The sequence below is a fragment of the Coturnix japonica genome, chromosome 6, assembly GCF_054131305.1.
Source record: "Coturnix japonica strain WE chromosome 6, WE-NBRP24, whole genome shotgun sequence".
In the NCBI taxonomy this organism is placed as follows: Eukaryota; Metazoa; Chordata; class Aves; order Galliformes; family Phasianidae; genus Coturnix; species Coturnix japonica.
In genome coordinates, this window is record NC_140668.1 from 23875088 (window position 1) to 23888901 (window position 13814).

Here is a 13814-nt window from a genome sequence, read left to right on the forward strand (position 1 = left end):
TTGTTGCTGTGTGGCATGGTGATTTCAGTCTGCGAGGGAACAGCTGTGCCGTGGGCACCCAGGTACCCTCTGCAAGGGCTGGGGGGAGACTGAAACACTGCTATCTTACCAGGGTGGTGGATGCGGGGGGAGATAAGAGCCCAGATGAGAACTGTACCCACTTCAAGGATTTTTATTAACGTCCTGTAAACTTACATTCCCAAGGTAAAGGAGGAGACCGAGCGAGCAAACCCTCTCTGCATCAGCAACTGGAGGCAGCAGCTGTATTTCCGTGCCAAGGGCAGCGTGAACTGGGAAAGCACAGATGGAGGTGGGGTTAAGTCCCTCGCTGGCTGCGCAACCTCCTCTGCCCCGTGTTGCTTATCCACCCCAGAACAGTCCACCTGCTTCTTTTGTGGACGTCTCATAAATTAGCAGCACGCTTTTTAACTCTGATGAAGGCTTGCTGTGATAGGAGCCAATCTGTGTCGTAAAGCCCCTGCCTTACTTAATTCATTAGCAAACAGCTGGGGAATCAGTTCAAGGGGAAAGCCAGTAGTATTAAGAAGCCCTACAGCATCACCTTGTGGCGAGTGGAACTTACCTCCACCCACTTCAGAAGCTGCTCACGAATGTTTCTGTCCCCTTTGAAGTATTCTGTGCTCAGCAGATCACCAACAAACTCCTTGGGTGTGATCTGCTGGGTCTGAACCAGAACACAACGTGGTCATAACAATGGGCAAAGTGGGAAGAGTTCGGTCTCGAGTTTCTAAGCCCTGTCACCCCAGTGGAGGCACAGCTCTGCTCGGACCTACCCACAGCCTGTTCACAAGGGTCATGACTTTGGCCGTGATTTCCTTGGGGTCCTTCTGCCTGATGGAGTCCAGGATGACATCGGTCAGGAAGAAGTGGCACTTCCTGGCGTAGAACATCTCTTCGTGGGAGAGAGCAAAGCGAAGGAAAATGGTGTCTGCAAGAAACACATGGACAAAACCATCAGGAAAAAAGGGATGTGGTTGCAGCATTTCACATTTCAGTCACCCAGCTGTTGGCTTCTTTAATACCTGTCCTGCCCAAGGAGTCCTGCAGTCAGTTTTCAAACCTGAGCTTGGTGTCAATACACGTCAGGCTGTTGATCTGTGGCTTTCTTCCTGTTCTTTTGGTTAGTTATAGAGGTAACACCAGCACCCCACAGCCATTTGCATCTCCTTACCTTGGGGAAGCCCCTGGGGGTTTGACTTCTCCAGCTGGATGCCACCCATTAGAGTGCTGTAAACGATGCTCTCTTCGTGCCACGTGTGACAGCCGTCACTACCTATAACTGGAGGATGTTGGACTTTCAGGATCGCTCCCACGTTGCTGTGAGCTTCCTGGAGGGCTCTGGTACGTTGGCCATCCCTTGGTTCTGTAGCAAAGCCTATGTAGAAGTAGCAGATCACACATCTGTTCTCTTGTGTGACCGCAAAATGGATCTTATTGAAGTTCTGCCCTATTGTGGCCTTTGTGAGGGAAAGCGAAACAGTAACGGACAGAAAACAACAAACTGAACATCAAATCATTTACAGCCTTTAGCGCAACATTGCAGCTCTTATACACAGCGTAACAAAACCCGAGCACCGTTTAGGCCAGGATTCTTTCAGGGGTTATGAAAGAGGATTCTTTTTCTATAGGAAAAAAGGAATAATCTTCCTTGTACTGCTACGGTTACAGCACCAGATCGTGATGAATGACCTTGCTTTGCCAGCAGTTAAAACTTACCACCTGCTTTACAGATGGGCTCCAACTGCAAGCTCCTGTCTCTTCCTTCACCAGGAAAACTTCCTATGAGCAGGAGGACAAGGAGAGCAATGAGACCATTGGTCCAGTTCAGCAGCAGGATCTAAGCATCCATCTCACGTCTCATGATTCAGTTAAATACTCCCCTCGTTTTTTGCAAACAACAGTCAGAGAGTGATCATTTACCTTCTGCTGGTTCCTTGTTTACATTCCAGATGCTTTTTCCTGTTAGGAGAGTCGTTTTGATGGTGTTGAACTGATGCATTCCAGTGCTTGGAGTAACTGGCAAACTCACTTTGGACACATTTTGCCCCAGCTGCTTTTCTCCAGCCCCACATTTGGGCTCATTTTCTTGAATTGCAAAGCTCATTTTCCCAGCAGAACAAGCAATAGAAGCTTTGACAGCTCCATCCTGCTCAGCAGTGCCGTGTGGAGGCACGGTGCCTGTGACACAACCATCAGCTACTTCCACATGCTGAGAATCCCGTCTCTTGGAGTTCAGTGTGCCCCATTCCTTTACCAGGGAAAGTAATTTCAGGATGTCGATGGATGAGTCTTTATTTTCTGCTTGTTTCCTTAAACTGCTTCTCATTCCTCTCTTCCTTGGAGGGCTTTCCAAACGTAAGCTGGATTTCGCTGTGCTGGGTGAGGACTCATCGTATCCTTCAGCTGCATTCTTTCGCTTCGTGCCCCCACTCTGTGGTGCCATTTTGGGAGGCTTTGCCTTCCCCCCATTGCTGTCTCTCTTCCCCTTCAGATCTTTTATGTTATTCTGTGTATCAGTATGATTACTGGAACCCACAGCTGCACACGAATACACCTATAGCAGAGCAAAGCACTGTTATTCCTGTTCCTCGTGGAAAGAAATACAGATCTTGCCTTTCCTAACAAGAGGTATCTTTGATTCATTCTAATACAAGCCTTTGAGAACCAAATTCTTCATCTTTGGAAATACTTTCTCACTCCTATGCCTGCTGCTGTGCCTTAGCCCTGCTCTGGCAATCCAGCACTGATGCTGTGCTGTCTGGAATCACCTCTGTTCACACCACTGAATGCTCACCAAAGCTTTCTATGGCAATGCCTCGTGAAAGTTATACCTCTTTGTGGTCTTTGCTGAACTCACGCTCCTTGTTCCTAGGCACTCTAGATGGAAAAGAATCCTCATTCCTCAGTTCCTTGTTTTGGATCCATAACCTAGAGAACGGATAACTTTGACCAACAGATTCATGTGAGCCTTGCTGATAGATCAGACTACAAACTACAGCTAAGTCAGGAAAGGACGTTATACTGGAGAAAAGCAAAAGAAGTACTTCACCTACCTGTACGCATCGCAGTGATAAAGTGCCTCCAAAAGGGAAGGGATCCGGTACTCCTCTGCTTCTTGACAGAACAGAGGCCATTCTCTGTAAGTTGTAAATGAACAGTGAAATCACTGAATAATCTTAGCAATTACCTTATCCAATTATATATAAATTCTGGAAGCTTAAGCAGGCAGTGCACAAAAGATGCGCTCACAGGGGTGATTTTCCTTATAACGTTGTGGACAAAAAGCCTATCAAAAGTCTGATTCTATTGAAAGCAATGGGAATCTTAGCATTAAGTACCACTGACTTCTACACTATTACCCCTCTGCTGGTTAAGTGAAAATACCTGTTCTTATTTTCCTTTTTTCATTAGCCATGGGTGTGAAAGACAAAGACCTGATTTTGAGAAGCCTGCTGTGTGATGTGCACAATGCTTTCCTCCTGTTGAAAACTCATCCTAGCATTTTCCATAGGGAATCCCATAATGAACATTCGCAGATGGGAATAAATTCTCCACTCTCAGAAGTGCTCTCAGCCCTGGGATGTGATTCCTTCACTACCAACCCGTTGGCGTTGCAGTTGGTCCTATCCCATGTGCTGCCCTTCTAACAATTCCCAGGCATGGTTTGGCCCACCAGGACTCCTTGCAGAGGACCAGGAACATTCCCAGACATATTTAGTTTGCTTGCACAGTGGTGCCTGACATTCAGCTTCCTGTGTGACTTTGATGTCAGCCATGAAAGTAAACAGGGATTAACACACCAAAGCAGCCACCAGTGTGATGTTTCTGTTGACTTTGAGGAAAAGAATGAGAAAATATACAACAGCTAACTGAGCTAAAATTGACCGCATCAGCTATACCACTGTGGGTTTGGAAGAGATTTTTCAGCATTAAAGCAGAGATGCCAGTAGAGGGTGCAAATGAAATATATTTCAGATGAACTAAATCAGACTTTGGCATCAGTATATGCATATGTATATATAATATAAACCAACCAGCCAAAAAACCCCACAGCTGAAGAACGATGCGATGGTTTCCATAAATAAAAAAACATTTTCCCTTTTGCTAGCAGTGTGCACAGCGCACAGATCTGTGGCCTTCACCACAGCACAAGGGTCTGCTCCACCTCTCATTAAAATAGATGAACTAAACTCATCTCGCAATTACCTCCAAATACCAACGGCTTATATCTAGACAGAACAGTTTGCTTCAGAATTCAATAGAATTCTGCCTTTTTTGGGGTAGTATTTATATGCCCTATAACCATCTGATACAACAGAAAGCCGTCAATTCACTCTTACTTAAATTCCGCAGGCAGAATCAGTTTCCCAAGTCTTAGAAAGTTGAGAATGTGTCGAAACATCTGCCCGTCTCCGTGGATTAGAAGACTTTGACCATAAGTGATCCAACAGACTTTCTTGTCATTTGACAGCAGCTCCGGGTACTGCAGAAATAGAGAGTCATCAAGGTAGTGGGAAGAGCATTGAACCAGCTCCATCAAGTCTGCTGATCTTATTAGCCCAGTGACTTATTAACCCAGAAAGTGCTTTCTTAAGAAGTCAGATTTATTTGCCACAGGTCCCTGAACATATTTAATAGAGTACTCAGAGCAAAACAACTCGAATATTTGCTCTTATTAGAAATGTAGCTCAGTCACCATAGAATTATAGGTTCTGTCTTAGGAAGGGTCACATTAATGCCTTAAGGCAGCTCCATCAGTTATCCGTACCTTCAGCAAGGTCTGTAAGTAAGTTTCATACCAGTTACTTCCCACGTAAACTTTCACAATCTGATGCAGTGTACACACTGACACCTCTGCTGTCCACTCTGCATCTGGAAACAGCAAGAAATGGAAAGGGGACGATTAGGATCCTACAGCCTGAAGCACTGAGCCAAGGGAAAAAGATCTTCATTAACTGCATTCAGGTAAAACTGCTCATTATGTTTTAAAATAGAAGGGATTTTTGACTTACTGCAATCTCCGCCCTCTGATGGCATCTGTTGCTTCAGATAGCATTTTAAAGCTTCTTTCATTGGCTCGTAGGTGAGGTCCCCTTTGTCCAAGTAGGCGCAGAGCTCTTGGATTTCAGAAATATCCTCAGTGAGGGGAAGTCGGCAAGTTCCCAACCAGTTCCTGTCCAGAAGGAGAAGCCACATCTTTTTTAATCGGGGGGAGGAGGTCATTACGTGTTCCACCATCCTGCTGCCTTTCCATAATCCTTTAGAGATGGGGTAGTGTGCGTTTGTGTTGCAATTGATGCTGGACAAAAGGTGTGAGGGGAGGGAAAGGAAAGTGCTCATCTCTCTGGTGACTGGTGATAGGGCATGAGGGAGTGGATTAAACCATCAGGAGAATTTCAGGTTGATTATTGGCAAGAAGTTCTTCAATAGTGAATGGTTGGGCTTTGGCAGAGGCTCCACAGGGTGGTGCTCATGGCCTCACAGCTGCCAGCATTCAAGAAACTTTTGGGCAGTGCTCTGAAATCTATGGTTTAACACTCAGATTGCCCTGTGCAGAGGTGGGAGTTGGGCTCGAAGACTCTCATGGATCCCTTTCAACTTAGGATACGCGATTCTGTTACTTAAGGTACTTCAGAGAGAATACATTCAGCATGAAAAACCCCTATGTGATACCAAGTTTATCCCATACGGTGTCACTTTATGTTCACAGCGTTCCGTTCGGATGCGGCAGATGAGCACTATAAGCCATCGGGAAGCCACCCCGCGGGGGATCACCAATCCCAGCACCCTCCCGACGGGTTCCCATCCCCTGGGACAGCCTCAGATCCTTGTCCCCACGTTACCTGGCGTGTTGGAAGAGGACCCCGCTGCCGCACACGTGGAGGCGGTGCCGGCTCAGGTCGCTGCCCACCAGGAGCTGTCCGAGTGCTGAATCGGGGTAGTGCTGCAGCAGCCCCAGCGCCATGCTGTATCTCGCCGCACGCTGCCCCGCTCCGCTGCGCCGCCCGCCCGACCCGCAACGCCCCGCAACGCCGCCTGCAACCGAGGGGACGAGGGGTTCGTTACCGAGTGATGCTGCTTAACGGCTGCTGTCAGGCTCCGGGGAGACCCGAGTGCGACCTTTCAGTGTTTAGGAAAGTAAGAAGTGGATGGACTCTATAGCAAGGGCTGTTGTGACGAGGGGAAACAGGTTCTAACTAGGAGAGGGGAGATTTAGATTGGATGTAAGGAAGATGTTTTTTACACTAAGTGTGGTGAGACACAGGCTGCCTGGAGAGCTGGTGTTGCCCTGTCCCTGCAGACAGCCAAGGTCAGGGAACAGGGCTCTGAGCACTGATAGAGCCGTGGGTGTCCCTGCTCAGTGCAGGGTTAGAGTGCCTTTAAGGTCCCTTCCAACTCAAACCATTCCATGACTTCCCAGCTGATCAAATGTCTATGCAAATGAGTTGATCTTTAGGACTAAGTAGAATGGTCTCAAATTGCACCAGGGAAGACTCAGGCTGGACATTAAGAAATACTACATCTCCAAAAGAGTGGCCAGGCATTGGAATGGGCTGCCCAGGGAGAAAGTGAAGTCACCAGCCCTGGAGGTGTTCAAGGAATGTTTAGGCACTGTGTTAAGGGACGTGGTTTAGTGAGAACTGTTAGTGATAAGCTGGACTGGATGATCTTGTAGGTCTTTTCCAACCTTGGTGATTCTATGATTCTATTATATGATTTCTGTTCATAGTTGACTGTATTTATACCATTCCTGTTTCACACTGTCAAGTTCCCCCTATGTACGCTGTATTACCTCTACAGATCCTCACAGCCTCTGTAAGTTCAGGGATTCCTAAAGCTAAAGCTTCCTCCTCCAAGGCATCGATGTTGGAGAAATCATCAGGCAACAACATCTTCTTGGAGCGGAGAAAGTTAACTTGAAAAGAAACACAAAACAGGAAGTGAAGTGATCATCCTGTGCCCAGTGCTCAGCTCTGGAAATAGAGCTTCTTATGACTTCCTGCAGCATTCCCATTTCTATATACAGACATACATGGCAGATAATAGGCAACACACCGTGAAATGATGCCTTTGAAAATGATAGCCTGTGAATGAGGCTTGTGCTGGAGGAGACAAAACAGAGCACGAATAACTGGGTGACCACAGAATTAGGTTAGTTCTGTTTATTCATCATGCAATAAGAAATTCATGATAGAGGTTTGGCTTGGTTTTCCTGGACATTCCTCCATCCCGGTGTGCCCTTAAATGTGTATTTTCCCATATGGCAACAGTAGTTCCAGTTCCTGATGCCATAATGCATTTCAGTTCAGCAAACTGTTCGATTAATGAGGGATAAATAAGTAGGACCATAAGTGGGTCATTTGGGGTTATGAGACTCCAGAAGGCACTTGGTGCATGTTTTGCTTCTTGCAACTGACAGACAGCAAAACCAAACCAATAGGCATGAAAAGATTCCAGTCTTTGACTGGAGACAGGGAGAAATGGTTTAATTAAAGATGATTAAGACATCACAGTAATAAGAAGAGTTACCTATGAAGCGGAATTCGCTGTAGTCGCATTCGATCAGGGCCGCGTTCTCAAGCAGCCACAGCAAGTTGTCATCATTAACCAGCACTGGATATTTTCTCACTAAATCTAATGGCAAAAAGCAGTAATTCACTTCCTCTTCTGTATCGAGTAAAGGCGTATCCACGAGCCCAAGGGGAGTTCTGTCATGTAACCCTGGGTGAAGAAAAGCAGAGAAGAAACAATTAGATAAAGATGGAACTTCTGGCTTGCAGCAGTCTAGCAAAAACCCGTGGAATGAAAAATAATTCTTAAGTCCCTTCTATAGAGTTTCCTACACACAGAGTGAAAAGCATCTGCTGAAGCCCAGATTACCCTGCCAAGAGCTACACGTCTTGTTCTATGGTCCCATGGTGTGACATGTGCAAAACCACAGCAAACAACTCCAATCCCTTCAGCTTTGCCATAACCAAGAGCTGTGAGCTGGGCTCACTCTGGGTTACCCAGCAGAGGAACCTCACTTAGTGAGCCTGGGAAGGGTCTGGGACACCTACCTGCAAACACTGGGCTCCTAGGGGGGATCTCTGATGGCTTGTTGGCACATTTCTGTGTTCTCCAGTTATTCAGAGGCATTCTTCCAGCTATTGGTGTATCTGCATGTTGGACACGTGAACTATCCTCCTTCAGATCACCTAAAAGCTGTTAAAATACATAAAGCTTTTCTATGCAGCTGTGGGAAGGAGTCCAGTCCATGCCATGATGCAGTTCACATCTACTACAGCATGTCATGGAATGCTGTGCTCAGACAAGAACAGACACAGATCCCATTCCTAACACTGTGATACTTAAAGTTAGCTGGGGAAACAGAATGAATGGAGAATATCTATGGGGATGTGAATGGAGAATATCTACAGGGATATGAATGGAGAATATCTATAGGAATGTGAATGGAGAATATCTATAGGGATATGATGGAGAATATCTACAGGGATATGAATGGAGAATGTCTATGGGGATGTGAACTACACTGAGAGCTGTTTCTGTGTTCCAGAACAAGCCAACTGTTTTTTGAGCACTTGATTTCTGATGGCACCATCACAAGCACTGAGAAAGGCACACACGCATTCCTTGATATCACATCCTCATATAGATGGTGCTAAGAAATGAATACGGACCATCTCTTAACAGTAATTACATCTACATGAGGCACCCAGAGCACCCCTCTTTACCTGTATTAAAGGCGTCAGCTGCAGAGCTGATGCTTGCTCGTACAGTAAGCTCAATTCAGTGCAGCTGAGAGAAGGCAGCTTTGAAGTCTGCAGGTAATAATGAAGGTGCCTGAATACAAAACCATCCTGGTCAATAAATAACCTCAGATTGTCAGACCAGTCTTGGACAGAAGCCTCTTTCCACAATGGAGAGTCAGGAAACTGAGCAACTTTGCTTCTGGGGAGTGAGAAATACCACCCGCCAACGTTAAGATTAATGGACTCTTCTTCTGGAGGTTCAGCAGCGCTCTCTGGTCCCTTCAAAAAGAAAAGGAAAACGCATCATAAGGGAGAACAAACCTCTAAGTGCTGAAGCAACACGACGTTTTATTCTAATGTTCCATTGGACTCTGCATTTCCCATTGGCCTTTCCAACCAAAGGTTCCACCAGCTGCACCAGGGCAGCTTCAGGTGGGATACTGGGAGCAATTCATACTAAGGAGCAGTGAGGCATCAGCACAGCTGCCCAGGGGGGTGGGGGGGGTCACCGTGCATGGGGTGGTCAAGAGGAGAGTGGAAGTGACACTGAGGGACGTGGCCTATAGCGAGGGCTGGTGGTGGGGCTGATGCTCTTGGTGGCCTTTCTGGCTTTCCTGGTTCTATTTCCTTTTCTGTTCTGAGGTAGCATCGATGTAATAGGTTTCGAAGCAGCTTGTTACAAAACTAAAGCAATTTGGGAGCACAAGGGAAGGGAACCGGGGAGAGGACAGGGAGCGAATGGCAGGTAAGGGAGGTGCGAGCCGAGCAGGGCAGCACCACCCGCAGCCCTCGCTGCAGGCACAGCCCCAGCATCGCCCCGCAGCACAGCAGCGGCTCTTTGGCACCGAAACATCATGAAATGGGGCTGCCCAGCACGGCAGGGGAGGGGAACGGGCCGGGACACACAGCGCGGCTCTGCGCTACCATGGCGGCCGGCCGAGCAACGGCAGCAACGGGCGGGGACGGGGGGGAGCGGATAATGGGGGGGGGGGCGTTACAGGGGGGTCAGATCCGCTGAGCTGGGATGGGAAAACAGCTCACTGCGATGGGATGGGAATGCGGCTGGAATGGGGGCAGCTGAGCGAGCTTAGGAGCTGGTACATCTTTAATGCTGATGTATAATTGGATGTAGGGAGCAGCATCTGTGCTCTGGGGCTGTGTTGTATGGCACCAATGGGGTTATGCCTCTCTGAATGAAGAGGAGGGGTTTTGTATTGACAGGCAATGGAGCTGTGTGGAAGTGCAGCATCCAGCTGTGCTGTGCAGCTTCTGCTCTCATTCTACACCCGACTCTGCTCCCACTAAACCACTTCTCATGTTGCTGGGTATATTCCAACCATGGCCACGCTGTGCTGGATGCTGCATGGCCACTGTTGCCCTCATCAGCTTGGGTAGTTTGGATCCATTCTTGCTGCCAAAGAGATTCAGTGCTTTGAGAGCATCTATGGGCAGTGCTGTGTGGGAATCATCGTGACGGTCCTTTTGTGTCTGTGTGAGTCCAGCCCCAAACTTGCTTTTCCATCTGGTGGGTGCTCATGTGATGGCAGCACACAGCTCTGCTAGAAATGACCCACAGAACAAAGGGCTCAGCCTCAATATTAGCAGGGCATTTCAGAAGCCTTCTCATTTTCCTCCCTTCAAAGACACTGCGGGCAACCAACACCTCCTCGTTCATCCTGTTGTCTGTTGCTTTGCCAGCAGCATCCCACCCCATCCTTTCCACATCTCTCACCCATTCCCAGCACTATTTATCTATCAGTATCTGCCACAGAGAGGAGCTGTTTGGCTGCACGCTGCCTGCTTCTGCTTCCCACCCTTCATTCTGCCTCTGCAGCCGCCTTCCCGCTGGGTTTGGTCTCATGTGCAGCCCTGAAATGCTGTATGTCTGCTCCACATCAAACCTTCAAGCAGCAGCTTGATCGTCCTCCATACACAGCCATGTGCTGAATGTGCAGCAATAACATGGGACAGGAGCACAGCAGGCTCCCCCTGCAGCCTCATGCTCCACTCCCGGAGTCTAAAGCACACAGTGCAGGTTGGGCAGCAATGCAGATGCTGCATGTTTAAATCCTAAACTCAGATTTGTTCGCAATTAGTCCCCACCCCACCAACCACCGCCGCCCATAACAATGAATATCCATAGTAACAGCTCTGTTTAGGGTTGTTTTCTGATGTCACCTCGGCTCCCTGCCAGGATGCCTGAATATCTCTTTGTGCCTCGTGTGTTGTTGTTTGTTTAGGGTGGTTCTGCACCCTGTATGCATGAATGCTTTACAGTGGGGCAGAGCTTTGCTTACCTTTGTGCTGTGCTGCTCTCAGTGTCATTCATTGCTCTTCCAATGGATCACCCAGCATTGGAAAGGCACCCAGCTGATCCTGCACCCCCCAGCCATGTTGGTTGGTTGGTTTTTGTCTCATCACAAGTGTAAAGAGGGGTGAATTCCTTCATTGAGGCTGCAAGCTTAAAAGCCAGGATAGAAATGTGCCAGTTCAGTGGGTGGAGAGCCAGGGCTGTCCTGGCTACAGTGGATTTACTCCTTTAGGGAAAGGACTATGGGTCAAAATGAGAGACGTTTGCAATGGGAGTCCTCTGTGTGCTCCCAGCCTTTTTAGCACACAGCTTGAATGGGGGCAGTTATTAATCATTGTATGACAGCAGTGTGTGTAACCTTAAAGTGAGTCATGGTTGTAGTTCTCTAGTAATACGGAGGTTAAGTACGGACTTCTTTTATGTATTTATATTTATATCACCTTTCCATGTGAATTGGAATGGACAGAAGTCAGTGTATCCCTTTAGGAACAGTCACACAGCAGCAATTGAGCAGTTCTCCTCCATAAGGAGGGCAGAACAGACATGAGATATGGGCTGTGTGTGCTCTTACACCCCATGCATTCTCCTGCTGGCCAGTCTGATCCTCACACTGGTCCATTTCTCAGCATCCCCCTCCCCCTCTCTTCCTTCCCCCGCCTCCTCCTGCCACACTTATTGGGTTAACAAGATGTGGGGATGGCTCCCATCTAATAACATTTCAGCTGAGATCAGGCTGTGCCAAGAAGAAAGTGGCCAAGTTAATTCAATTTGCTTTGCAATGGCATTGATCAATGTCAGTGTGTGCCAGGCGATGAAGCACAGCTTGGAAGGTCTGTATTCAAACCAGAGTCTTTGGGCTGCCCAAAGCACACACCCCACATCATAATGACCCCCCCAAGGAGCCCAGCCCATCACCCCAAGCACACGAATTGCTGTCAAAGCACTAAACCCTTCCTTTAGTCCTTATAGCCCTTCCTTTTGGATTACAGGTCAGCCTGGAAGCTCCCAAGGGATGCAGCCTATGGCAGAGAAATGGCTCATACAGCGGAAATTTAAGGTCATCTTTTGGTATCATCCCACCTGGATAACATCCCTCTTTCCATCAATGTGGGGCCATGGCTTCAGCTTTAACTCTTTTTCTCCCTTCACCAGCTCCATTCAAACTGAAATGCACGGAGCTGTTTTCATGCTGCAGAGCCCCACTGTGTCTGCACTGCAGCTCATCAGAGCAGCTCACGTACTTTCCAGGATGGAGCTGATGTTCCCATAGGGTTTCACCCATGCCAAGAGCCTGGAACTGTGCGGGGAGGGAGCAGCGCAGTCGGTGCTGCCAGGCTCTGATCGCTTCTCTTGGCTTCAGCTTCTGATTTATTTATGTGAACTTAATGACACCCGAGCAAAGAGCCCAGGAAGGCATCGGATCAAACACAGGCTGACTTCATTGGGCTAAAAAAAAGTCAAGCTTCTCATCATCAGCCACGTTACCCATTGGATCCTTAGCAAAGGGACCCGCTGCAGTAAAGGGGGTTGCTCCCATGCAGCCATCAAGGCCAAAAACGTGTGCTCTTTCTTTATGAGTTCTGCTCCGTTTCAGTGACGTGGCCACAAGGAAGAGGTTTTGTTGCTTCCCTGGATGTGGTTGAAGTTGGCATCCAATGACCAGGGAAGGCCACTTGCCCCCACCCTACTGCAGCCCTTTTCCCTATGGAAGCTCATAGCCCAGGGACCTGCCATCTACCCAGGAGAGCTTTGAATCTGCTTGAACACAGGAAGGGAAGGTGCCAAGAATGAGCTTTCATAGAGAAGATAAATTAATGAAGACCAAGACTGTTGGTGTCAGTAGGTACAGAACTACTCATAGCAATGAGCAGGGATTGGAGGACTCCATGGTCCTGGTGGGTCTCTTCCAACTCAGGGTATTCTGTGGGTCTGTGTCTCCATGTATCATGTTCATCATGTTCCATTGACCCTGACCCGTTCTCCCCTTGACTACCCACCTCTTCATTGTAGAAGGCCATAGGGCTGCTCAGCTGTGCCTTGCCCTCAGTAGCTCTTTGGTGGCTATTCCCTGTCATCTGCATGTCTTTAATGTGCCCAGAATTACCTCCTGGGAGCATCTGCCCCACCAGCTTCTTGGGGACTGAAAGGATCCTCCTCCTCACCCTATTTAAGTGGGATGTGACATTTGCCTCTTTACATCAGCTATCCCTGTGAACACCAGGACCTTTCCTTTAGGCTTTAGGTGGGAGCCTTGTATCCATGTTGGCCGGTCTCCCCTTGCCATGTTGAACATCCCATTGACAAAGTTGCTCTTTAGGTTCATCCCTCTGTGTCTTTGCCAGCACTGCTTGCCCTGGGGCTGGTACGAATGGGATGCTGGTGCTGCCCAACCCAGCAGTGAGGTCCAGCCACGAGCCCGTTGCATCCTCACCATTTCTAGGCCATGTGGTTGGGTCCTGGTTCCCCAGAATCAGATCAGATCCTTGGGTCAATGAATGAGCTTTTAGGGTTTGGGGCAATCACAGCACTTCTGCCCTTTGGGGAGAGGTTGGGATTAGATCAATGCCTTAATGAGCTTTTCAGTACCCCAGGGATACCTGCATTGTGCCCCACAGCCCCTCACAGAGCTGCCCTGATGTGGGCATCCCCATTGCATCCCACCAGCTCCTGTCCTGGGTCAGCCCAGCCCCATTTCATGCCTCCTTTTGCAGTCGGGCAATGGTGTCAGC

At 48.3% G+C, this 13814-nt stretch overlaps 1 protein-coding gene and 1 long non-coding RNA gene across 2 annotated transcripts; one reads left to right on the plus strand and one right to left on the minus strand.

The window, feature by feature from the left end:
* Positions 1–156: 156 nt before the first annotated feature.
* KCTD19 (potassium channel tetramerization domain containing 19) lies at positions 157–9047 on the minus strand. The gene is made up of 16 exons (XM_015873807.3): positions 8757–9047; positions 8082–8226; positions 7552–7743; positions 6815–6937; positions 5865–6057; positions 5034–5194; positions 4790–4893; positions 4362–4504; positions 3075–3158; positions 2853–2949; positions 1942–2575; positions 1738–1800; positions 1193–1396; positions 795–949; positions 584–685; positions 157–290 (listed from the first exon to the last, which is right to left on the minus strand). Exons 2-16 carry the CDS (start codon positions 8158–8160, stop codon positions 192–194), a joined length of 2433 nt encoding a protein of 810 aa, XP_015729293.2. The 5' UTR covers positions 8161–8226; positions 8757–9047; the 3' UTR covers positions 157–191.
* A 77-nt stretch (positions 9048–9124) lies between these two features.
* On the plus strand, positions 9125–12638 carry LOC146760524 (uncharacterized). Its single transcript, XR_014947738.1, has 3 exons — positions 9125–9206; positions 12075–12142; positions 12238–12638. It is a non-coding gene; the product is annotated as an uncharacterized LOC146760524 (long non-coding RNA).
* The last annotated feature ends 1176 nt before the right edge of the window (positions 12639–13814 follow it).

Bases quoted from the DNA above. Each gene is read 5' to 3' on its own strand.
- KCTD19 (XM_015873807.3), bottom strand. From the start codon at position 8,160: ATGCCTCTGAATAACTGGAGAACACAGAAATGTGCCAACAAGCCATCA. The intron at 5,195-5,864 runs GTAACGTGGGGA...CCTTCTGGACAG, and splicing joins GTCCTCTTCCAACACGCCAG to GAACTGGTTGGGAACTTGCC. The intron at 950-1,192 runs GTAAGGAGATGC...TGTTTCTTGCAG, and splicing joins CCCCCAGGGGCTTCCCCAAG to ACACCATTTTCCTTCGCTTT.